General features: G+C 43.2%; 1 protein-coding gene across 1 annotated transcript in view; it reads right to left on the reverse strand.

Annotated features, from left to right (window-relative positions):
• LOC139416402 (espin) overlaps positions 1 to 25,007 on the reverse strand; it is a 103,889-nt gene that overhangs the window by 48,087 nt on the left and 30,795 nt on the right. The window contains exons 5-7 of the mRNA XM_071164985.1: positions 24,676 to 24,807; positions 17,287 to 17,536; positions 14,487 to 14,767 (exon numbers count right to left, since the gene is read on the reverse strand). Of these exons, the coding sequence (XP_071021086.1) occupies positions 14,487 to 14,767; positions 17,287 to 17,536; positions 24,676 to 24,807 (663 nt within the window). The remainder of the gene's footprint in view (positions 1 to 14,486; positions 14,768 to 17,286; positions 17,537 to 24,675; positions 24,808 to 25,007) is intronic.

Consider the following 25,007-nt stretch of genomic DNA (forward strand, 5'->3'; position numbering starts at 1 on the left):
CCCAGAGCAGCACTTAGCGAAGTGTGTACGTGTGTGTAATGTGAGTAGGGAAATCCACAGGTGGTTTAATGGTCATCCTCTGAGGGATTGAGGGACATCATAATAGGTAGCAGACCCGTGTACAAAGTCTCAAGACCACCACCCCTACTCCACCGTAACCACCCTTAACCCCAACACCTCCCATCACACTGATGTCTGGCTGCTGGATAGACACCGCGATCTGTGTTCATTTAGCGGGTTTCTGTATTTTCTTCTTACTTTACTGTTGAACGGGTCAATGTGGTCGCGCTGTGGCATACATCTCATTTGCATGGACCACTACTAACATCAGAAACATACATCTCATTTGCATGGACCACTACTAACATCAGAAACATACATCTCATTTGCATGGACAACTACTAAAATCAGAAACATACATCTCATTTGCATGGACGACTACTAAAATGGAGAAGCAATGAGCGTTCAAGTGTGCGTTCATACTTTGTCAATAATTCAGTAGCTCATATGAAAGATATGAGCAAGTACATCATACATATGAAGTATGTTTCAGTGAGGGGATCATTGCAGGAAAAAGCCTTCACTAATGAAAAAAAAGAGACATTGTGCAACATAAGACTGGTCCTTAAAACAACCTTGAATTGATAAAGTGACATGTTTTTGCAAAGTCATATGTCTGGCTTGTTAGCTTCCTTTTCCCCTCAGAACCTATGCAGAGTAATCAGTGTTTCGCTTGTGATTTCTTTCCATTGAAAACGTTTTACCATCCTGAAAATGATGGGAGTAGGGGCAACGATTTACCAGCAGTGGCCCTGGGGAAACACTAGTACTGTATGTTCCCCATATGCAAAGATGCCATACAACACAACCATTCATACAAAGAACACATCCTCCCTACCTAACAAAGCAACCCCTAATACCCGCACAGGTCGGAATAAACCAAGAGATTGCTCGCATTAACACTTCAAATGCAACAGTTCCCCTTAACGACAGCCAAGTCACTCACATAAAAAGCTGTGGTCACTTCTAGGCTTACCGTAGTTTAAGTTCTTTCCCCTCAGTAGTACTCTTGGTCTTGACAGATCCGACCCAGAAGCTCAGAGGTGCACTGAGAGCAGCAGTCACCACATTTCCAGATCTCCTTGTCCCCCTGCGCTCTACTGTGTCACTCTACCTGGCCCTCTCACTTTACCCACAGGCCCTCATCAATAAGGCACACCTACAGCGACCCGTGACATCAGCGCTTCAGGCCGCCGACCAACCAACCACAGCGCGGCACAACGCCCGGTTGAGCTCTTATGCAAAGTACAGAGCAGTAAAGGGCTGAGGCAGGGCGGGCACAACCCTCATGGCTGCCCACACTCAAATCTCCCAGGGTTTATGGATTAGAAGAATTCCTGCCGGCTCCATTTTGATTAGCTATGAAAGGCCAGACAAACACTATCTTTGCTTACTGTTATAATTGTAGAGCGAGCAGATCCTATAAAAACCGTCAGTCATAATACCTAAGTCTGAGTCTAAGTGGCCAATGTACAAAAACATCACCTGTCACAAAACAAAAATACTGAATGGGGGGGGGATTGAATTCAAGCAAACCTACACTGCGAAAACCTGTACTGTAGAAGAAAAAAAAGTACATAGCACCTGCAAAGCACAAAATGGCCCCTCTGAGTTTTATTTGATTGTACTTAGAGTGGGAAACTGCAGTTGCTACATACATTTTTGGACTTTTTTGGATAAATTAAAGATATACAGTACGAGTCAAAAGTTTCAGTTGTCATTTTTTTTTATTTTACCCCTTTTTTCTCCCCAATTTCATGGTATCCAATTGTTTAGTAGCTACTATCTTGTCTCATCGCTACAACTCCCGTACGGGCTCGGGAGAGACAAAGGTTGAAAGTCATGCATCCTCCAATACACAACCCAACTGCTTCTTAACACAGCGTGCATCCAACCTGGAAGCCAGCCACACCAATGTGTTGGAGGAAACACCATGCACCTGGCAACCTTGGTTAGTGTGCACTGCGCCCGGCCCGCCACAGGAGTTGCTGGTGCACAATGAGACAAGGACATCCCTACCGGCCAAACCCTCCCTAACCCGGACGACGCTGGGCCAATTGTGCGTTGCCCCACAGACCTCCCGGTCGCGGCCGGTTACGACAGAGCCTGGGCGCAAACCCAGAGTCTCTGGTGGCACAGCTGGCGCTGCAGTACAGCGCACTTAACCACTGCACCACCCGGGAGGCTACGAGTCAGAAGTTTGGACACACCAACTCTTTTAAGGGTTTTTCTTTATTTTTTACTATTTTCTACATTGTAGAATAATAGTGAAGACATCAAAACTATGAAATAACACATATGGAATCATGTACTAACCAAGAAAGTGTTAAACAAATCAAAACATATGTTAAATTTGAGATTCTTAGTAGCCACCCTTTGCCTTGATGACAGCTTTGTACACTTGGCATTCTCTCAACCAGCTTCATGAGGTAGTCACCTGGAATGCATTTAAATTAACAGGTGTGCCTTTTTAAAAGTTAATTTGTGGAATTTCTTTCCTTCTTAATGCGTTTGAGCCAATCAGTTGTGTTCTGACAAGGTAGGGGTGGTATACAGAAGATATAAGACCAAGTCCATATTATGGCAAGAATAGCTCAAATAAGCAAAGCGAAACGACAGTCCATCATTACTTTAAGACATGAAGGTCAGTCAATCAGAAACATTTCAAGAACTTTGGTTCTTCAGGTTCTTCAAGTGCAATCACAAAAACATTCAAGCGCTATGATGAAACTGGCTCTCATGAGGACCACCACAGGAAAGGAAGACCCAGAGTTACCTCTGCTGCAGAGAATACGTGAAGTGTTAACTGCACCTCAGTATGCAGTCGAAATAAATGCTTCAGAGTTCAAGTAACAGACACATCTCAACATCAACTGTTCAGAGGAGACTGCGTGAATCAGAACTTTATGGTCAAATTGCTGCAAAGAAGCCACTACTACAGGACATCAATAAGAAGAAGAGACTGGCTTAGGCTAAACACACGAGCAATGGATATTAGACCATTGGAAATCTGTCCTTTGGTCTGATGAGTACAAATTTGAGATTTGCAGCGTCTTTGTGAGATGAGGAGTAGGTGATTGGATGATCTCCGCATTTGTGGATCCCACCGTGAAGCATGGAGGAGGAGGTGTGATGTTTGGGGGTACTTTGCTGGTGACACGGTCTGTGATTTATTTAAAATTCAAGGCTTGCTTAACCAGCATGGCTACCATAGCATTCTGCAGCAGTACACCATCCCATATGGTTTGCGCTTAGTTGGACTATCATTTGTTTTTCAACAGGACAATGACCCAACACACTTTCAGGCTGTGTAAGGGCTATTTGACCGCGAAGGAGAGGGATGGAGTGCTGCATCAGATGACCTGGCCACAATCACCCAACCTCAACACATTGAGATGGTTTGGGATGAGTTGGACCGCAGAGTGAAGGAAAAAGCAGCCAACAAGTCCTCAACATATGTGGGAACTCCTTCAAGACTGCTGGAAAAGCATTTCAGGTTAAGCTAGTTAAAATAATGTCAAGAGTGTGCAAAGCTGTCATCAAGTCAAAGGGTGGCTACTTTGAAGAATCTAAAATAAATTGAATGTTGATTTGACACTTTCTTGGTTACTACATGATTCCATGTGTTATTTCATCGTTTTGATGTCTTCACAATTGTTCTACAAATGTAGAAAACAGACAAAACAAAGAAAAACCATTGAATGAGTAGGTGTGTCCAAACCTTTGACTGGTACTGTATACCAATTGATTCTTATAGAATGTACAGTTGAAGTCGGAAGTTTACATACACTTAGGTTGGAGTGATTAAAATGAATTGTTAAGACATCTACTTTGTGCATGACACAAGTAATGTTTCCAACAATTGTTTACAGACAGATTATTTCACTCATAATTCACTGTATCACATATCCAGTGGGTCAGACGTTTACATACACTAAGTTGACTGTGCCTTTAAATAGCTTGGAAAATTCCAGAAAATTATGTCATGGCTTTAGAAGCTTCTGATAGGCTAATTGACATCATTTGAGTCAATTGGAGGTGTACCTGTGGATGTATTTCAAGGCCTAGCTTCAAACTCAGTGCCTCTTTGCTTGACATAATGGGAAAATCAAAAGAAATCAGCCAAGACCTCAGAAAAAAGAATTGGAGACCTCCACAAGTCTGATTCATCCTTGGGAGCAATTTCCAAACGCCTGAAGATACCACGTTCATCTGTACAAACAATAGTACGCAAGTATAAACACCATGGGACCACTCAGCCGTCATATCGCCCAGGAAGGAGACACATTCTGTCTCCTATAGATGAACGCAGAACAACAGCAAAGGACCTTGTGAAGATGTTGGAGAAAACAGGTACAAAAGTATCTATTTCTACAGTAAAACGACATAACCTGAAAGGCCGCTCAGCAAGGAAGATGCTCCAAAACCGCCATAAAAAAAGCCAGACTACGGTTTGCAACTGCACATGGGGACAAAGATCGTACTTTTTGGAGAAATGTCCTCTGATGAAACAAAAATAGAACTGTTTGGCCATAATGACCATCTTTATGTTTGGAGGAAAAAGGGGGAGGCTTGCAAGCCAAAGAACACCATCCCAAACGTGAAGCACGGGGGTGGCAGCATCATGTTGTGGGGGTGCTTTGCTGCAGGAGGGACTGGTGCACTTCACAAAATAGATGGCATCATGAGGAGGAAAATTATGTGGATATACTGAAGCAACATCTCAAGACATCAGTCAGGAAGTCAAAGTTTGGTTGCAAATGAGTCTTCCAAATAGAAAATGACCCCAAGCATACTTCCAAAGTTGTGGCAAAATGGCTTAAGGACAACAAAGTCAAGGTATTGGAGTGGCCATCACAAAGCCCTGACCTCAATCCTATAGAAAATGTGTGGGCAGAACTGAAAAAGCGTGTGCGAGCAAGGAGGCCTACAAAACTGACTCCGTTACACCAGATCTGTCAGGAGGAATGGGCCAAAATTCACCCAACTTATTGTGGGAAGCTTGTGGAAGGCTACCTGAAACATTTGACCCAAGTTAAACAATTTAAAGGCAATGTTACCAAATCCTAATTGAGTGTATGTAAACTTCTGACCCACTAGGAATGTGATGAAAGAAATAAAAGCTGAAATAAATAATTGTCTCTATTTTTCAAACATTTCACATTCTTAAAATAAAGTGGTGATCCTATTTGACCTAAGACAGGGAATTTTTACCTGGATTAAATGTCAGGAATTGTGAAAAACTGAGTTTAAATATATTTGGCTAAGGTGTATGTAAACTTCCGACTTCAACTGTAGTTTTTGATAAATGCCTCATGAGCTTAAACTGTCAAACCCCATCAGAACACAAAATATTAGCTTGTTTTAACTCCATTGTTTGTAAACATCGTAAACATAAACAAACAATGTAAAGCCTCAAAACATGCTTGAATCTATAATTTTTATATACTGGATAGTCAGTTCTTGCATCCTTAGCTATGTATATGAATTTGAGAGTGGTTACATTTCTCCAGCCCAATCCCTCAGCTTTTAACCAAGAAGCGGGTGTTTCAACAAAAGACTGCTGCTTTAACGTAACTTCTGTGAAGTGAAGATAAGTCCATGGGTGCTGATAGGTAGATAAACAATTGACCAGGATAGTGTTACCCTGCTTTGCCGTTTCTATGGCATGCCGAGCAGATTGTTTTCACTGTGTCTATGGTCTCTCTCTCCTCTCTCCTGTGTGTGTGTGTGTTTAATTGTTAATGAAGGCGCGCGCGCACAGGGCTCGTCACCTGGGTACCGTGAAAGGGGGAGGGGAGCTCATTAAGAAGACCCTCCCTCCTGGGCCGAACGGCACACACTCAGACCATGGCAACTGACCACACCATGGAGACGTGCCATGGCAACAGGATTGTTATGTTGTTACAGTATGTAAATTGGACTGGGTTATTTACCAGTAACTCAGTCATCAAACACCTGTAAGCCTAAACCATGTTTCATTCTCTATCATTCAGGGGACACTTATTACAGAGATGTGACTTGGTAACCTATAACGGTCACCTTTAAAATAGTTTGTGTTTTATGGAAAATTGAATATCTATCAGTGCCAGTCGGTGCAGTTTAAGATGAGGGAGAGTAATACATATTATGAGCATGGTCTTATTTCCATTACTGCATATTGGGTAACCGTCATTCATATTCCATCCATCCAGCTCAATGTAACATCGACAGGTTTAGGCTACTACATGATACTCAACATTTCCCTATACCCACCATGAGGTTGCTACAACCTAGCCTATGAATTAAAGCTTGCAACATAGGTGCACAGGTTGAGACAAATTTGAGTAATCAAGGTGAAAGACAGTGACATATTCAATACCTACCACCTTGCACACTCTTGCCTGCATCTAGCTGATATAGGGTGTAATAGTCCAACAGTTGCAAACGAGAGTTTCTACTGGACAAATTCAGATATGTTTATCCCTGTTTCGTTCAAGAAACGTTTTCCAACAGAATTGGCGGAATGAATCACACGCAAGCACAGTTCACTTTCATAGCAGCCACATACAAACCGCATGAGCCTTTTGGTCGTTGGATAACTCCTTCTCACATCTACGCGCTCTCTTCCTCTCACCTGTTCCCTTTGCTTGTAGACTTCAGTGTACAACACATCCGATGTCTGTGACCAGGAAAAAAACCTTTCCAAGCCAAATCTTCATATCATTACCGCTAACCACTACACACAGCCTACATCGTTGTCACCATATTAGCTAACGTCATAGTCAACATAATTCTATTAGCTAGACAGCAAGCAGTTTAGCAGTTCAACTGCCGGGCCCTTATGGCAATAAATTAATAAAACCAAAATATTACCTTGACTTGGAAGAGTTTCAGTGTTGGATAGCCATAGCCAGCTAGCTAACATTGCATCCCCCTCTGTTTGAACCGAGTGTTTGTGTAGGCTAAACTAGCTAATTTTATTTGGTAGCTTCTCCTTAATTTTTATAGAAATCTATTGGTTCAAAACTGTTCAACTATTGTCTTTCACTCTTGTTGTGTCAACTACACCACATTTTATGCACTGCAGTGCTAGCTAGCTATATCTTATGCTTTCAGTACTAGATTAATTACCTGATCCTACACCATGGTACCACTATACAGTGTGCTGTTGAGGCTACTGTAGACCTTTGGTGACACGTGAATATACAGTACGAGTCAAATGTTTGGACACCTACTCATTCAAGGGTTTTCCTTTATTTGTATTATTTTCTACACTGTAGAATAATAGTTCAAAACTATGAAATAACACATATGGAATCATGCAGTAACCAAAAAAAGTGTTAAACAAATCCAAATATATTATACATTTTAGATTCTTCAAAGTAGCCACCCTTTGCCTTGATGACAGCTTGCACACTCTTGGCATTCTCTCAACCAGCTTCATGAGGAATGATTTTCCAACTGTCTTGATGGAGTTCCCACATATGCTGAGCACTTGTTGGCTGCTTTTTCTTCACTCTGCGGTCCAACTCATCCCAGACCATCTCAATTGGGTTGAGGTCGGGTGATTGTGGAGGCCAGGTCATCTGATGCAGCACTCCATCACTCTCCTTCTTGGTCAAATAGCCATACACAGCCTGAAGGTGTGTTGGGTCATTGTCCTGTTGAAAAACAAATGATAGTCCCACTAAGCGCAAACCAGATGGGATGGCATATCGCTGCAAAATGCTGTGGTAGCCATGCTGGTTAAGTGTGCCTTGAATTCTAAATAAATCACAGACCGGGTCACCAGCAAAGCACCACCACACCTCCTCCTTCATGCTTCACGGTGGGAACCACACATACGGAGATCATCCGTTCACCTAATCTCTGTCTCACAAAGACACGGCGGTTGGAACCAAAAATCACAAATTTGGACTCATCAGAACATTGGACAGATTTACACCAGTCTAATGTCCATTGCCCGTGTTTCTTGGCCCAAGCAAGTCTCTTCTTCTTATTGGTGTCCTTTGGTAGTGGTTTCTTTGCAGCAATTCGACCATGAAGGCCTGATTCACGCAGTCTCCTCTGAACAGTTGATGTTGAGATGTGTCTGTTACTTGAACTCTGTGAAGCCTTTACTTGGGCTGCAATCTGAGGTGCAGTTAACACTAATGAATTCATAATCTGCATCAGAGGTAATAAAAAATAAAGTACATTACAATGATATATTTTAGTTTATGGGGACTGAATGCTAAGTTAGGGCTACCAAGCTTGCTAGGACAGACCAGATACAACTTCAATTAGCACTGAGGGTTGAAGTGAGAGGTGTCAAAGCATTTGAGCCCAACAAGTGGCAGGAGTCTCTCACAGCCTACCCAACCAAAACGCAGAGGCATTTGAAGCCCCCTCCCACTGTTCAGAGACCATCCACAGGCATTTTCTACAAGAAATCTACCTCCAGAAATAAAAGCTTCTCCCAAGTGGGTGTGACATCTACTCCCGTTGCCTACTGCACTGCTGCTTGGACTCCACCTGGCAATCTGTTTCCCATCTGCCCTGGCCTGTCTCCCCCTGTCTGGTACAGGTACCCCCACCACACTCCCAAGCTTTGGCTCGCCTCCAGCACACACACACTGTTGGGGTGAGTGACTCTGAACTTACAATGGCTAGCCCCAAGTCGTTATATATATTTAGTTTTTTTTCATGCATTTTGCTATTTCCTATATGAAATTTCTTGTTTACCCAACCGTGGGACAGACCGTTTTGTCCCACACTCGGAAGTCTGACTCTACTGGCTACACAGACTTTTGGCCTCCCATCCTATTCTAACCACCTCTCGCCGGCTTTGTATTCATGTTACCTGATGAAATTGCTGTACAATATGATCTTGTTGCCATCTAATGCACATTCAATTATCATTAATCAACACTGCAGACCTCTTCATGTCCTCTGCCGTGCCTTGATTGTATTACTGCTGATGTTATCTGGAAATGTGCATGTACACCCTGGCCCATCTACTTTTGCTAGCCCCAATTCTAACTTGTACTATGATATCTGCTTCACTGATTTCTGCTCTCGTAAAAGCCTGGGTTTTCTGCACGTTAACACTAGAAGCTTATTTCCTAAAATGGATCAATTGAAAGTGTGGGTTCACAGCTCCAATCCAGATGTGTTGGTCATTACTGAGATGTGGTTAAGGAAGAGTGTTTTGACTACTGATGTTAACCTTTCTGGTTATAACATTTTTCGGCAAGACAGATATTCCAAAGGTGGGGGAGTGGCAATCTTTTACCAACGATCAACTTCAGTGCTCGGTTGTCTCCACCAGGTCTGTCCCCAAACAATTTTATTTGCTGGTTTTAAGCGTTAAACGTTCTTTGTTGACTGTTGCTCGGTGCTATCGTCCTCCATCAGCACCGACCTGTACCTTACCTGCCCTAAGCTTACTCCTGGCCCCTTACACTAAGTCTGAAATTGTCCAGCTAGGTGACCTAAACTGGAACATGCTTAAAGCACCTGACCAAGTCCTAAAGAAATGGACTCCCTAAATCTTTCTCAGATTATTACAGATTATTTCTCAGATTATTATTAAACACACAGACAAGGCTACTCTCCTCGATGTTATCCTCACAAATAATCAATAATCAGTCTGGTGTTTTCTGTAATGACCTTGGTGATCACTGCTTTGCAGCCTGTGTTTGTAATGGCTGCTCAGTGAAACGACCTGTCCTGATTTGTCATAGAAACTTGTTAAAAAACTTTAATGAGCAGGCATTCCTTCATGAACTGTAAAATGGAATAAAATCAGCTTTATCCCCTCTGATGACGCTTGGACCTTCTTTTTTGATATTTTCAGTGGTATTGTTAACAAACACTCCCCCATAAAGAAAAAGAGAATTAAAAACACCCCCTGGTTCAACCGTGATCTTGCAGTTACTCCACCTCAAGAATTGCATTTGGCGAAAGGCTCGGCACACGCATACTCAGGTTGACTGGCTCTCGTTCAGGCATATGAGAAATAAGCGCACTCAGGCTATCCGAAAGGCCAGTTAGTTCCTTTAAGGAGCAGTTCTCTCTCTGTGGGTCTAACCAAGAAGTTCTGGAAAACGGTTAAAGACCAGGAGATTAAACCCTCCTCCTCACAGCTGCCCATGTCCCTTAATGTTGATGATGTGGTTGTTACTGTCAAGACGCACATGGCTGAGCTCTTTAATCACCACTTCATTAAGACAGGAATCCTATTTGACACAGCCATGCCTTCTTACCCATCCAACATTTCGTCATCTACCACCCCTTCTAAGGTGACTAGCCACGATGCTCCTCCCTCTTTTCCCCCCACCCCGCTACACAGTTTCTCCCTGCAGGCGGTCACTGAGTCCTAGGTGCTAAAGGAGCTCCTTAAACTTGACCCCCAAAAAACAATTTTCACTTAAAATGACATACCCAAATCTAAATGCCTGTAGCCCAGGACCTGAAGCAAGGATATGCATATTCTTGATACCATTTGAAAGGAAACACGTTGAAGTCTGTGGAAATGTGAAATGAATGTAGGAGAATATAACACATTAGATCTGGTAAAATATAATAAAATAAAAAAAAACATGTGTTTTCGGTTTACCGTTTTATCTGTGGATTAATTGTCAGAGTAGAGGACCTTGTGCATTTCAGGTAAAATAACAACCCAATGTTTATATCCCAACAGCAAGCTAGCTAGCTAAATTGTCATAAACGTTTAATGCATTTCGACCTATCCCCAAATTAATATAATTGGTTCAGAGTTTGTTTTGATAGTTTAACCTGCGTGTCCTGATCGTGTCTGGTGTGGGGGTACAAAATCAACATGCGCGCGATGGCGCACACAGGTGCACGCGTGCGTCCGGTTTGGTCAGAATGTCAGATCTCTTTATGTAGTGTTGTCTCTCTTGTCGTGATGTGTGTTTTGTCCTATATTTTCCTCCTCCCACAGGAGGCCTTTTGCCTTTTGTAAATACTAATATGTTCTTAACTGACTTGCCTACCCCTACCTTGTCACGACACAACTGATTGGCTCAAACGCATTAACCTTTTTGGGATAGGGGGCAGCATTTTCACTTTTGGATGAATGACGTGCCCAGAATGAACTGCCTCCTACTCTGTCACAGATGCTAACATATGCATATTATTAGTAGTATTGGATAGAAAACCCTCTGAAGTTTCTAAAACTGTTTGAATGATGTCTGTGAGTATAACATAACTCATATGGCAGGCGAAAACCTGAGAAAAATCGAACCAGGAAGTGGGACATTGAGGTTTGTCGTTTTTCAAAGCTTGGCCTACCGAGTACACATTGAGATATGGATGAGGTTGCACTTCCTAGGGCTTCCACTAGATGTCAACCGTCTTTTGAAACTTGAATGAGGATTCTAATATAAAGGAGGGGCTCCCAGAGACCTGTTTGAGTCAGTGGTCTGGCATAGTGCCTCAGTCTCATGACGCGCGCTCCCGACAGTGTTACCTCTCGTTCCAGTGCCTTTCTGAAAACGGTTGGAACATTATTGATGTTTTATGTTACAAACATACTAACGATTGATTCCATACATCGTTTGACATGTTTCTAAAGGACTGTAACGGATCTTTTCAAGTTTTAGTCTGGATGAAATGCTCGCGCCTCATGAAGATGGATTACTGGGCTGAACACGCTAACAACAAGTGGCTATTTGAACGTAAATGATGGAACTTTATGGAACAAATCAGTCATTTATTGTCGAACTGGGATTCCTGAGAGTGCCTTCTGATGAAGATCATCAAAGGTAAGTGAATATTTATGGTGTTTCTAACTTTGCTGATTCCAAAATGGCGGCTATTCCTCTGGCTGTTTTGGGTTCTGAGCGCCGTTCTCAGATTATGCTTTTTCCGTAAAGTTTTTTTGAAATTTGACACAGCGTTTGCATTAACAAGAAGTCTATCTTTAAGTAGGTGAATAACACTAGTATCTTTTATCAATGTTTATTATTAGTATTTCTGCAAAATCACCGGATGTTTTGGAATCAAAACATTACTGCACGTAAGGCGCCAATGTAAACTGAGATTTTTGGATATAAATATGCACATTATCGAACAAAACATACATGTATTGTGTAACATGATGTCCTATGAATGTCATCTGATGAAGATCATCAAAGGTTAGTGATTAATTTTATCTATATTTCTGCTTTTTGTGACTCCTATCTTCGTCTGGAAAAATGGCTGTGTTTTTCCGACTTGGCGGTGATCTATCATAATCATATGTTGTGCTTTAGCTATAAAGCATTTTTGAAATCAGACACGATGGGTAGATTAACAAGATGTTTCTTTCATTTGCTGTCTTGGACTTGTTAATGTGTGAAAGTTACATATTTCTAAAAAATATTTTTGAATTTCGTGCGCTGCCTTTTCAGCGGAATGTTGTAGAGGTGTTACGCTAGCGAAACCCCTGCGCTAGAAAGGTTAAGAAGGAAAGAAATTCCACAAATGAACTTTTAACAAGGCACACCTGTTAATTGAAATGCATTCCAGGTGACTGACTACCACATGAAGCTGGTTGAGAGAATGCCAAGAGTCTGCAAAGCTGTCATCAAGGCAAAGGGTGGCTTGTTTAACACTTTTTTGGTTACTACATGTATTCCATATGTGTTATTTCATAGTTTTGAGGTCTTCACTATTATTCTACAATGTAGAAAATAGTAAAAAATAAAGAAAAAGTCTGGAATGAGTAGGTGTGTCCAAAAATTTGACTGGTACTGTATTTAGCGTAACTTTAATGTTTCACTATTTTTATGAAATTACTGAGGTAGACGGTCCTCCCCATCCTCCTCTGAGGAGCCTCCACTGACATCTGTGGACCAAAAAAACTCCCATGTGTCAGAGTCTGGCGTTGTGGTTATCCCCCAAGACTCTGGACCTATACTCCTGGCAACGTGGGTACGAATCCCATCTCAGCCCTTCCTCTTGGTTTCCCTCTGTATCGGTCTCTCCTCTACATTCCCATAAAAAAGGAAAAAAATATATTTAAATTGTTGTTGTTTTATTTAAATCGGCCATGAAATAAGCTTAGTAGTGGGAGGGAAGTTGTTTTGATCTATGGAGCCCACTCACAATGTGGCCAGTAATTAGTGGAATTAACGTTGGGCCCATCACTCTGCTCATCAAGAGGTGCCAATGGGGAGGGCCGGCTCGTAATGAGGATGCTCGTTAGTACAATAACAATAGTGTGGACTGGAGAATCCCTCTTCTTGTCTGCCTTCGCGCTGGGAACAGGGGACGTTGTTACACCGACTGGCCAAGTGATTAGTGGTCGGCGCGACAGGGAAAATGGCGCCTCGACTCCCTGCACCTAAACACCTCACTCTGCTAGCCGCTTCACTATCCAGAAAGGTCTTTTCAGTCCCCATTTTGAAACGTCTCAGTGGAGCAAGCAGTATCCCCAGGGGGACATTGTTTCTATGTTGTAGCTACTGATTTCATAAACTGAGAATGCAACCACTAACACTCACAACCTGCTGCTTTTTAAGGGCCTGTCCACCCCTAGCAAGGGCCTGTCCACCCCTAGAAACTTCAAGCTAAAACAACTGCGGGCCCCATTATAAAATCAGCTTGTGGGCTGGATCTGGCCCACAGGCCACCAGTTTAAGACCTGTAAACAAGCAGATACAGGAGATGGACAGTAATAAACAGATCTGTACAGCCATTTAATCCTGCATACACAATTGCCTTTGTCAATAGAAGTCTCTGTGCGTTCCCTCTCCTAATGATTAAGGTTATGATATAGGTAGGGGAGGGTAAGTTTGCTCTTATGGGGGGCTAATAGTGGGGTCTGTTTGATCAGCTTAATTGCTCGTTAATTGAGATAAGACTGCTGAGGAGGGCTCAATCATGCAATCACACTAACTGAGTCCACTAGGCTAGGGCTTCCAAACACTCCATTGGCTCCCTGTCCAGCCATCTTGTGGCGTAATGAGTCTTGGATATTGCTGTCCTATGCTATTTCGCGCTATAATATTAGCCACAAGGCTTTTAGAGGATTTCACTGATCACTGGACTGGTCATCAGGATAATGACAATCTGGAAAGCCTGGCATTGATAGGCCACCCTCTGTGAGGACTTGGCCATCTGTCACCAGCATCCAGAGAGAAGAAATGGGGCAACCATTTTTAGACTGGGGGCTCAATGGCATCAAATGGTTAGGTTGAGAGGAAATCGATCTCCTTAATTCCTGGATACTGCATGTTCTGTTCTCTCAATGGACACTGAAGACGTAGTCTTCAAAAAGGCTCATTAATTAATGTGAAGGACTGCATGTACAAGTGACTTGATAGTGTGTGTGTGCGCGCGCATATATCTCTACTCCAGGGATTCGTTAACAAAGAAACAACAGGACTGTGGCCCTTGAGAAACCAGAGTCGTGACCTTCTGCTTTTCACCAGTAAAAGAAGAGAGAAGCTCACCTCATTCTCCACATGCCTCAGGTTGCTCTTCACCTTCAAGTAGATCTCGGCGTCTGAGTCCTCGGGGGGCTGGGGTGGCGGGTAGCCGGGGGGTGGGGGTAGTTGGGAGGGGCAGTCAGGGGGAGGGGGTGGTGGAAAGGCTGGCGGAGGTGGGGGAGGCTGCTGAGTGGCAGCGTTGGTGGCGGGGTCCTTGCTGTTGGGAACTCCACCCCCTACGTCTGGGTTCAGCATGTCCATGTATGTCTGCATGTCATTGATGGTCGACTCCGTTGGGCCTCCACCTGTGACAAGGACACGGTGGGTCAGTGGTGAGATTTCTGCCACAAAATGGCTGATGTGGCCATGGAAATAGAATTCATTGTACGGACATCCCCCATTCAAGTCGATGGGTGGACGATGGGATGACCGACAGCCCGATCTAGGAATTGTATTTCAATGGACATACAGTGGCTTGTGAAAGTATTCACCCCCCTTGGCATTTTTCCTATTTTGCTGCCTTACAACCTGGAATTAAAATATATATTTTTTGGGGGGGCAGGGTTGTATCATTTGATTTACACAACATGCCTACCACTTTGAAGGTGCAAAATATTTTTTATTGTTAAACAAACAAGAAATAAGACAAAGAAAACAGAAAACTTGAGCGTGCATATCTCAATACTTTGTAGAGCCACCTTTTACAATAATTACAGCTACAAGTCTCTTGGGGTATGTCTCTATAAGCTTGGCACATCTAGCCACTGTGATTTTTGCCCATTCTTCAAGGCAAAACTTCTCTAGCTCCTTCAAGTTGAATGGGTTTCGCTGGTGTACAGCAATCTCAATTGGATTGAGGTCTGGGCTTTGACTAGGCCATTCCAAGACATTTAAATGTTTCCCCTTAAACCACTCAAGTGTTGCTTTAGCAGTATGCTTAGGGTCATTGTCCTGCTGGAAGGTGAACCTCTGTCCCAGTCTCAAATCTCTGGAAGACTGAAACAGGTTTCCCTCAAGAATTTCCCTGTATTTAGCGTCATCCATCATTCCTTCAATTCTCCAGTCCCTGCTGATGAAAAATATCCCCACAGCATGATGCTGCCACCCCCAAGGTTGGATGGTGGGATGGTGTTCTCGGGGTGATGAGAGGTGTTGAGTTTGCGCCAGACATAGAGTTTTCCTTGACGTCCAAAATGTTCAATTTTAGTCTCATCTGACCAGAGTACCTACTTCCATATGTTTGGGGAGTCTCCCACATGCCTTTTGGTGAACAGCAAACGTGTTTGCTTAGTTTTTTCTTTAAGCAATGGCTTTTTTCTTGCCACTCTTCCGTAAAGCCCAGCTCTGTGGAGTGTACGGCTTAAAGTGGTCCTATGGACAGATACTCCAATCTCTGCTGTGGAGCTTTGCTGCTCCTTCAGGGTTATCTTTGGTCTCTTGTTGCCTCTCTGATTAATGCCCTCCTTGCCTAGTCCGTGAGTTTTGGTGGGCGGCCCTCTCTTGGCAGGTTTGTTGTGGTGCCATACTCTTCCTATTTTTTAATAATGGATTTAAATGGTGCTCCGTGGGATTTTCAAAGTTTCAGATATTTTTTGATAACCCAACCCTGATCTGTACTTCTCCACAACTTTGTTCCTGACCTGTTTGGAGAGCTCCTTGGTCTTCATGGTGCCACTTGCTTGGTGGTGCCCCTTGCATTATGGTGTTGCAGACTCTAGGGCCTTTCAGAACAAGTGTATATATACTGAGATCATGTGACAGATCATGTGACACTTAAATCAAGTCCACCTGTGTGCAATCTAACTAATTATGTGACTTCTGAAGGTAATTGGTTGCACAAGATTTTATTTAGGGGCTTCATAGCAAAGGGGGTGAATACATATGCACGCACGACTTTTCCGTTTTTTATTTTTTAGAATATTTTGAAACAAGTAATTCTTTTCATTTCACTGCACCAATTTGGACTATTTTGTGTATGTCCATTACATGAAATCCAAATAAAAATCCATTTAAATTACAGGTTGTAATGCAACAAAATAGGAAAAACGCTGTAGCAAAACCCAGGCGGGGTATTACACAATATAGCTGGTGGATGATGCAAGTTTCATCGACATAATATGTCAAGTGCTTTAAGCACCTGGAAAAGCGCTAAATAATCCATTCTATTATTATGTTATGACACACGTTTTTAAAACACTCAACTAATCAGTCTTCAGTCTGAACCGTCATTATTTAACAACTGGTGTGCAGGGGTAGAACAAAAGCCTGCACACCCAATAGCTCTCCGGGATTGCATTTGCAGACCCTTGGTCTGGAGAGTGTGCAGGGTTTTGGAATTTGGTTGATTCACAGACAGATTATTTATCCTATCTGCCACTAGAGGGTACTACTTGTATAAAGTGCTGCCGTGGCACCACACAAAAGAATGCAAACTGTTACATGGAATTTGTTCCAGTCAGATGAGCGGTTGAAGTTCCCACCATTGTTATGATAATAGCGTGCAGGGTGCATTACCCAAGCAAATATGTCATGTCATGTTTGGGACACACACACACACACGCACTCTAAAGTTGGCTAAAGCACATAAAATCATACAAAGAGTGTATTCAATAGTGTATTCGGCACAACTGCCTTGCAATAGCATGACAGACTTTTTCTTCCTGTGAAATCTGAACTAATATCTTCATCAGGGTTCAACTTCAGGAAGTTCATTTAAACAGTGTAAGTGTTTGTGTGTGCACGTGCATGCGTGTGTGTGTGCACGCATGTGTTTTGGCATGTTTAAGTGCCTCCATGTGTGACAAAGCGTGTATTTGTGACTGACCAGCTGGGGCTCGCGACGATGGGGGCGAGCCGCTCCTTTTCCCTCCTGTGCTGGACTGACTGGAGTTGGCCGAGTCGTAATTGGACAGAGTGCTGGAGGGCGAGCCCATGTCGAAGTGGGCGGGTTGCTGGGCCTGCCCTGACCCCGCCGGGGGCATGGTGTTGTTGGGGGACGACAAACCTGAGTCAGGCTGCTTGTTGTACTCCAGGTCAGCCGATGGGTCTCTGGAAAGCACGCGGTGCTCCACACTCTGCAAAAAGACAACCACAATGAGGGGTTAACGAAATGGTCAACCAAGCACCTGGGGGAAAGCACCGCTAACCTAGCATGGGACTGAAAAGGATCATTTCCTGAAGAAAATGTGTGTGCTTGCTTGTCTTGAAGGAACTGGTGTTCAGTGAGGTCGTGTTCAACGTTTCGAATGTTATATATCGAAAATAATTACACAAAGCCTTATGGAAACATCGTACAATGGTTGTGCAAACATTTTCCGTACAAATCTTCAATATCAGTATCAGTTGTATCACAACCAAACATTGTGTCAAATGTGTTTAACAACCAGAGTGTGTACCACTCCTTAACAGGCCCCAGGTCAGTAGTCAAAACAACACCACAATAAATTACAGATGATCATCTTTAGGTGCTGACTTCTAGCTGGCACGAGCCACACAATTTAGAATCTAATGCGGCTTGAGACTGCCACTTTAAAAGTCGACCGCACTGACTGTCCATAATCTGTCACCTCAACGCCAAGGTAATGTTGAGGTGACATTGAGTGACAATCAGTTAGGTACTACACTTCATTGAGGAGGTGTCGGAGGGCTGAAGGTGGATGTGCCTGCTGTGTTTGATGAGCTGTGCAATCAATCAACCCAGTGAAGCTTTACCCTGGTCCCAGATCTGTTGTTAAGCCAACTACTATGTTTGTCAATGTTTGACATGACAAGGAGTTGGCTATGCAGCACGCACATATCTTGGACTGCAGCCCCTATTTATAAAGCTCAGTCAGAGTAGGAGTACCGATCCAAAATCAGTATCGGCATTTGTATTATAATGAATATGATTACACGGACAAGGGTGTCACGACATCCGCCAAAGTCGGTCCCTCTCCTTGTTCGGGCGGCATTCGGCGGTCGACGTCACCGGTCTTCTAGCCATCGCCGATCCACCTTTCATTTTCCATTTGTTTTCTCTCGTCTTCCCACACACCTGGTTTCAATTCCATCATTACATGTTGTGTGTTTAACCCTCTGTTCCCCCCCCCATGTCCTTGTACGATATTATTTATTGTAGTGCTTGTGCATGTTATACTGGTGTGTCACGGGTTTAGTGTTCTGTTTACGGTGGTTTTGTTTATTAAACTGCGCCGTTGTAAATCAGTTTTTGCTCTCCTGCGCCTGACTTCTCTGCCGCCAGTACGCACCACCTACAAAGAGTGACATGATCCTAGATCATTATAATTCTTACATTTAGAAAATAGTAAAAATAAAGAAAAACCTGGAATTAGAAGGTGTGCCCAAACTTTTGACTGTGTATATACAGTACCAGTCAAAAGTTTGGACTCCCCTACTCAAAGGTTTTCCTTTATTTTTACTATTTTCTACATTGTAGAATAATAGTGAAGACATCAAAACTATGAAATGACACATATGGAATCATGTAGTAACCAAAAAAGTGTTAAACATATCCAAATATATTTGAGATTCTTCAAAGAAGCCATCCTTTGCCTTGATGACAGCTTTGCGCACTCTTGGTATTCTAACCCATCTCAATTGGGTTGAGGTTGGGTGATTGTGGAGGCCAGGTCATCTGATACAGCACTCCATCAATCTCCTTTGTGGTCAAATAGCTCTTACACAGCCTGGAGGTGTGTTGGGCCATTGTCCTATTGAAAAACAAATGATAGTCCCACTAAGCGCAAACCAGATGGGATGGCGTATCATTGGAGAATGCTGTGGTAGCCATGCTGGTTAAGTGTGCCTCGAATTCTAAATAAATCACCAGCAGTGTCAACACCAAAGCACCCCCAAACATCACACCTCCTCCTTCATGCTTCATCGTGGGAACCACACATGTGGAGATCATCCGTTCACCTACTCTACATCTCACAAAGAGACGGCGGTTGGAACCAAAAATCTCAAATTTGGACTCATCAGACCAAAGGACAGATTTCTATCGGTCTAATGTGGCGGTGTCATTTACAAAATAGCCTCAGACACTCTACTAAGCAAATTGGATGCAGTCTATCACAGTGCCATCAATTTTGTCACCAAAGCCCCATACACAGATGAAGTCGGGAAGTTTACATACACCTTAGCCAAATACATTTAAAGTCAGATTCACAATTCCTGACATTTAATCCTAGTAAAAATTACCTGTCTTGGGTCAGTTAGGATCACCACTTAATATTAAGAATGTGAAATGTCAGAATAATAGTAGAGATAATTATTTATTTCATCACATTAACCTACACTCAATTAGCATTTGGTAGCATTGCATTAAATTGTTTAACTTGGGTCAAATGTTTTGGGTAGCCTTCCACAAGCTTCCTACAATAAGTTGGGTGAATCTTGGCCCATTCCTCCTGACAGAGCTGGTGTAACTGAGTCAGATTTGTAGGCCTCCTTGCTCGCACACGCATTTTCAGTTCTGCCCACAATTGTCTATGAGATTGAAGTCAGGGCTTTGTGATGGCCACTCCAATACCTTGACTTTGTTGTCTTTAAGCCATTTTGCCACAACTTTGGAAGTATGCTTGGGGTCATTGTCCATTTGGAAGACCCATTTGTGAACAAACTTTAACTTCCCGACTGATGTCTTGAGATGATGCTTCAATATTTCCACATAATTTTCCTCCCTCATGATGCCATCTATTTTGTGAAATGCACCAGGCCCTCCTGCAGCAAAGCACCCCCACAACATGATGCTGCCACCCCCATGCTTCACGGTTGGGATGGTGTTCTTCGGCTTGCAAGCCTCCCCCTTTTTCCTCCAAACATAAAGATGGTCATTATGGCCAAACAGTTCTATTTTTGTTTCATCAGACCAGAGGACATTTCTCCAAAAAGTACGATCTTTGTCCCCATGTGCAGTTTCAAACTGTAGTCTGGCATTTTTATGGCGGTTTTGGAGCAGTGGCATCTTCCTCGCTGAGCGGCCTTTCAGGTTATGTCGATATAGGACTCGTTTTGCTGTGGATATAGATACTTTTGTAGCTGTTTCCTCCAGCAACTTCACAAGGTCCTTTGCTGTTGTTCCGGGATTGATTTGCACTTTTCGCACCAAAGTACGTTCATCTCTAGGAGACAGAACGCGTCTCCTTCCTGAGCGGTATGACAGCTGCGTGGTCCCATGGTGTTTATACTTGCGTACTATTGGTTGTACGTTCAGGCGTTTGGAAATTGCTCCCAAGGATGAACCAGACTTGTGGAGGTCTACAATTTTATTCTGAGGTCTTGGCTGATTTCTTTTGATTTTCCCATGATGTCAAGCAAAGAGGCACTGAGTTTGAAGGCAGGCCTTGAAATACATCCACAGGTACTCAAATGATGTCAATTACCCTATCATGACATCATTTTTCTGGAATTTTCCAAGCAGTTTAAATTCACAGTCAACTTAGTGTATGTAAACTTCTGACCTACTGGAATTGTGGTACAGTGAGTTATAAGTGAAATAATCTGTCTGTAAACAATTGTTAGAAAAATTACTTGTGTCATTGTCGCGTCCTGACCATAGAAAGCCTTTATTTTCTATGGTGGAGTAGGTCAGGGCGTGACTGGGGGGTACTCTAGTTTATTATTTCTATGTGAAGTCTAGTTTTTGTATTTCTATGTTGGCCTGGTATGGTTCCCAGTCAGAGGCAGCTGTCTATCGTTGTCTCTGATTGGGGATCATTTTTAGGTAGCCTTTTCCCACCTGTTGTTTGTGGGATCTTGTTTTTGTATTGTTGCTTTTGAGCCCTACAAGACTGTACGTTCATTTGTTTGTTACTCTTTATTGTTTTGTTGCTGGTTCACATTTAAAATAAGTTATGATGAACCCAAATGATGCTGCGCCTTGGTCTACCCATTTCAACGAGCGTTACAGTCATGCAAAAGTAGATGTCCTAACCGACTTGCCAAATCTATAGTTTGTTAACAAGCAATTTGTGGAATGGTTGAAAAACAAGTTTTAATGACTCCAACCAAAGTGTATGTAAACTTCTGCCTTCAACTGTACTACCCGCCACTGCGACCTGTATGCTCTCGTTGGCTGGTCCTCGCTTCATATCCATCGCCAAACCCACTGGTTCCAGGTCATCTATAAGTCTTTGCTAGGTAAGCCCTGCTTTTTCTAAGCTCACTGGTCACCATAGCAGCACCCACCCGTAATACACGCTCCAGCAGGTATATTTCACTGGTGACCCCCAAAGCCAACTCCTCCTTTGGCCGCCTTTCCTTCCAGTTCTCTGCTGCCATTGACTGGAACGAATTGCAAAGATCACTGAAGCTGGAGACTTATATCTCCCTTACTTTAAGCATCAGCTGCTAGAGCAGCTTACCGATCATTACACCTGTACATCTTCTGCACATCTATCACTCCAGTGTTTAATTGCTAAATTGTAATTATTTCGCCACTATGGCCTATTTATTGCCTTACCTCCCTAATCTTACTACATTTCTTACATCCCTAATCTTACTACATTTGCACACACTGTATATACACTTTTCTTTTGTGTAATTGACTGTATGTTTGTCCATCTCTTGTGTAACTCTGTGTTGTTTGTGTCGCACTGCTTTGCTTTATCTTGGTCGCAGTTGTAAATGAGAACTTGTTCTCAATTGGCCTACCTGGTTAAATAAAGGTGAAAATAATAATAATAATAATTTAACGTATTCTCCTCTGAACAGTTGATGTTGAGATGTGTCTGTTACTTGAACTCTATGGAGCATTTATTTGGGCTGCAACCTGAGGTACAGTTAACTCTAGTGAACTTATCCACTGCAGCAGAGGTAACTCTGGGTCTTCCTTTCCTGTAGTGGTCCTCATGAGAGCCAGTTTCATCTTAGTGCTTGATGGTTTTTGCGACTGCACTTGGGGAAATTTTCAAAGTTCTTGAAATGTTCCGCATCCACTGACCTTCATGTCTTAAAGCAATGATGGACTGCCGTTTCTCTTTGCATATTTGAGCTGTTCGTGCCATAAAATGGACTTGGTCTTTTACCAAATAGGACTATCTTCTGTACACCAACCCTACAAATGATTGGCTCAAATTAATTAAGGAGGAAATAAATTCCACAAATGAACTTTTAACAAGGCACAACTGTTAATTCAAATGCATTCCAGATGACTACCTCATGAAGCTGGTTGAGAGAATGCCAAGAGTGTGCAAAGCTGTCATCAAGGCAAAGGGTGGCTACTTTGAAGAATCTCAAATATAAAACATATTTAGATTTGTTTAACACTTTTTGTACATGATTCCATATGTGTCTCGAAATTGAGCTCAGGTGCATCCTGTTTCCATTGATCACACTTGAGATGTTTCTACAACTTGATTGGAGTCCATCTGTGGTAAATTCAATTGATTGGACATGATTGGAAAGGCACACACCTCTCTGTATAGGGTCCCACAGTTGACAGTGCATGTCAGAGCAAAAACCAAACCATGAGGTCGAAGGAATTGTCTGTAGAGCGCCGAGACAAGATTGTGTCAAGGCACAGATCTGGGGAAGGGTACCAAAAAATGTCTGCAGCATTGAAGGTCTCCAAGAACCCAATGGCCTCCATCATTCTTAAATGTAAGGAGTTTGGAACCAGCAAGACTCTTCCTAAAGCTGGCCGCCCGGCCAAACTGAGCAATCGTGGGAGAAGGGCCTTGATCAGGGAGGTGACCAAGAATCTGATGGTAACTATGATCGAGCTCAATCTCTTCCTCTGTGGAGATGGGAGAACCTTCCAGAAGGACAACCATCTCTGCAGCACTCCACCAATCAGGCCTTTATGGTAGAGTTGCCAGATGGAAGCCATTCCTCAGTAAAAGGAACATGACGCCCACTTGGAGTTTGCCAAAAGGCACCTAAAGGACTCTCAGACAATGAGAAACAAGATTCTCTGGTCTGATGAAACCAAGATTGAACTCTCTGGACTGAATGCCAAGCGTCATGTCTGGAGGAAACCAGGGCCTGCTCATCACCTGGCCAATACCATCCCTACAGTGAAGCATGGCTGTGGCAGCATAATACAGTGGAGATGTTTTTCAGCGGCAGGGACTGGGAGACTAGTCAGGATCGAGGGAAATATGACGGAGCATAGTACAGAGATCCTTGATAAAAACCTGCTTAGGACCTCAGACTGGGGCGAAGGTTCAACTTCCAACAGGACAACGACCCTAACCACACAGCAAAAACAACGCAGCAGAGGCTTCGGGACAAGTCTCTGAATGTCCTTGAGTGGCCCAGACACCACCAATCGAACATCGCTGGAGAGACCGGGAAAATAGCGGTGCAGAGATGCTCCCCTGACAGAGCTTGAAAGGATCTGCAGAGAAGAATGGGAGATACTCCCCAAATACAGGTGTGCCAGGCTTGTAGCATCATACCCAAGAGGAGTCGAGGCTGTAATCGCTGCCAATGGTGCTTCAACAAAGTACTGAATAAAGGGTCTGAATACTTATGTGAATGTATTTTTTAAATAAATTTGCAAACAAATCTAAACCAGTTTTTGCTTTCTCATTATGGGGTATTCTGTGTAGAATGATGGTGGGACACACACACACACAATTTAAATACATTTTAGAATAAGGCTGTACCGTAACAAAAACTGAAGGGGTCTGAATACATTCCGAATGCAGTGTACACTGACTGAATTGATCAAACATATGATGTTAATAAGGGATCGTAGCATTCAGCTGGCGTCACCTGTACGGTCTATGCCATGGAAAGAGTCGGTGTTCATAATAAAATCTTGGAACAAATGAAAACGGCCTACAAATGTCAACATCCCACGGTCAGTGGCGAGAACCCAACTAGCCTTGTAGTAATGATCGTACTCTCCCCTCTTCTAAACTAGGGCTCATACCCTCTTATTGCTTTCCCATAACAAACCACGTGAACTCCTTTCACATGGAGCCTGTGATGACACAACACATTGTGAATATGGGCACTGTAGCCACAGGAGCCAGCATGTCCCCCGACTGACACCGGTGTCTCCTCTAATGACAATTACTGCTATTTACCTTCTCTGCCTGGCATGGCCCTTGTGGGTGGCATGAGAAAAAATAAACACTTCTGAGACTCCCCAAGGTTTGTGGGAAACACATCTCACCCCTCCCCCGCCCCCATTTCCATCTCTCTCCCGCTCCTTCTCCTTTTGCCACTGTGTGTCCTAATGAATACATCCCGTGTCTCTCACCATATTCTCCACATTGCGCAGGTACTTGGCACACTGGGCGTGCCCGTTGTACTCTGCCAGGTCGGCCGCTGAGAAGCCGTCCTGATCCCGTATGCCCAGGTCCACGCCGTTCACCACAAGGATCTGACAGCACTGAGAGAGAGAAAGAGAGAGCGAGAGTAGGGAGAAGGAGAGTGAGACAGAAACACGAAAAAAGAGACAGAGGAAGAAAGAGACAATAAGAGAGACAAAGACAGAGAGGTCTAGTGTGTGAAATTTGGCCGATCATCATGAAACGCATAAAAATCTATAGCAATCTATATTTTCAAAAGCATGCGAGTCTCGGGTTCATA

The sequence above is a fragment of the Oncorhynchus clarkii genome, chromosome 9 (assembly GCF_045791955.1).
Source record: "Oncorhynchus clarkii lewisi isolate Uvic-CL-2024 chromosome 9, UVic_Ocla_1.0, whole genome shotgun sequence".
Classification (NCBI taxonomy): domain Eukaryota; kingdom Metazoa; phylum Chordata; class Actinopteri; order Salmoniformes; family Salmonidae; genus Oncorhynchus; species Oncorhynchus clarkii.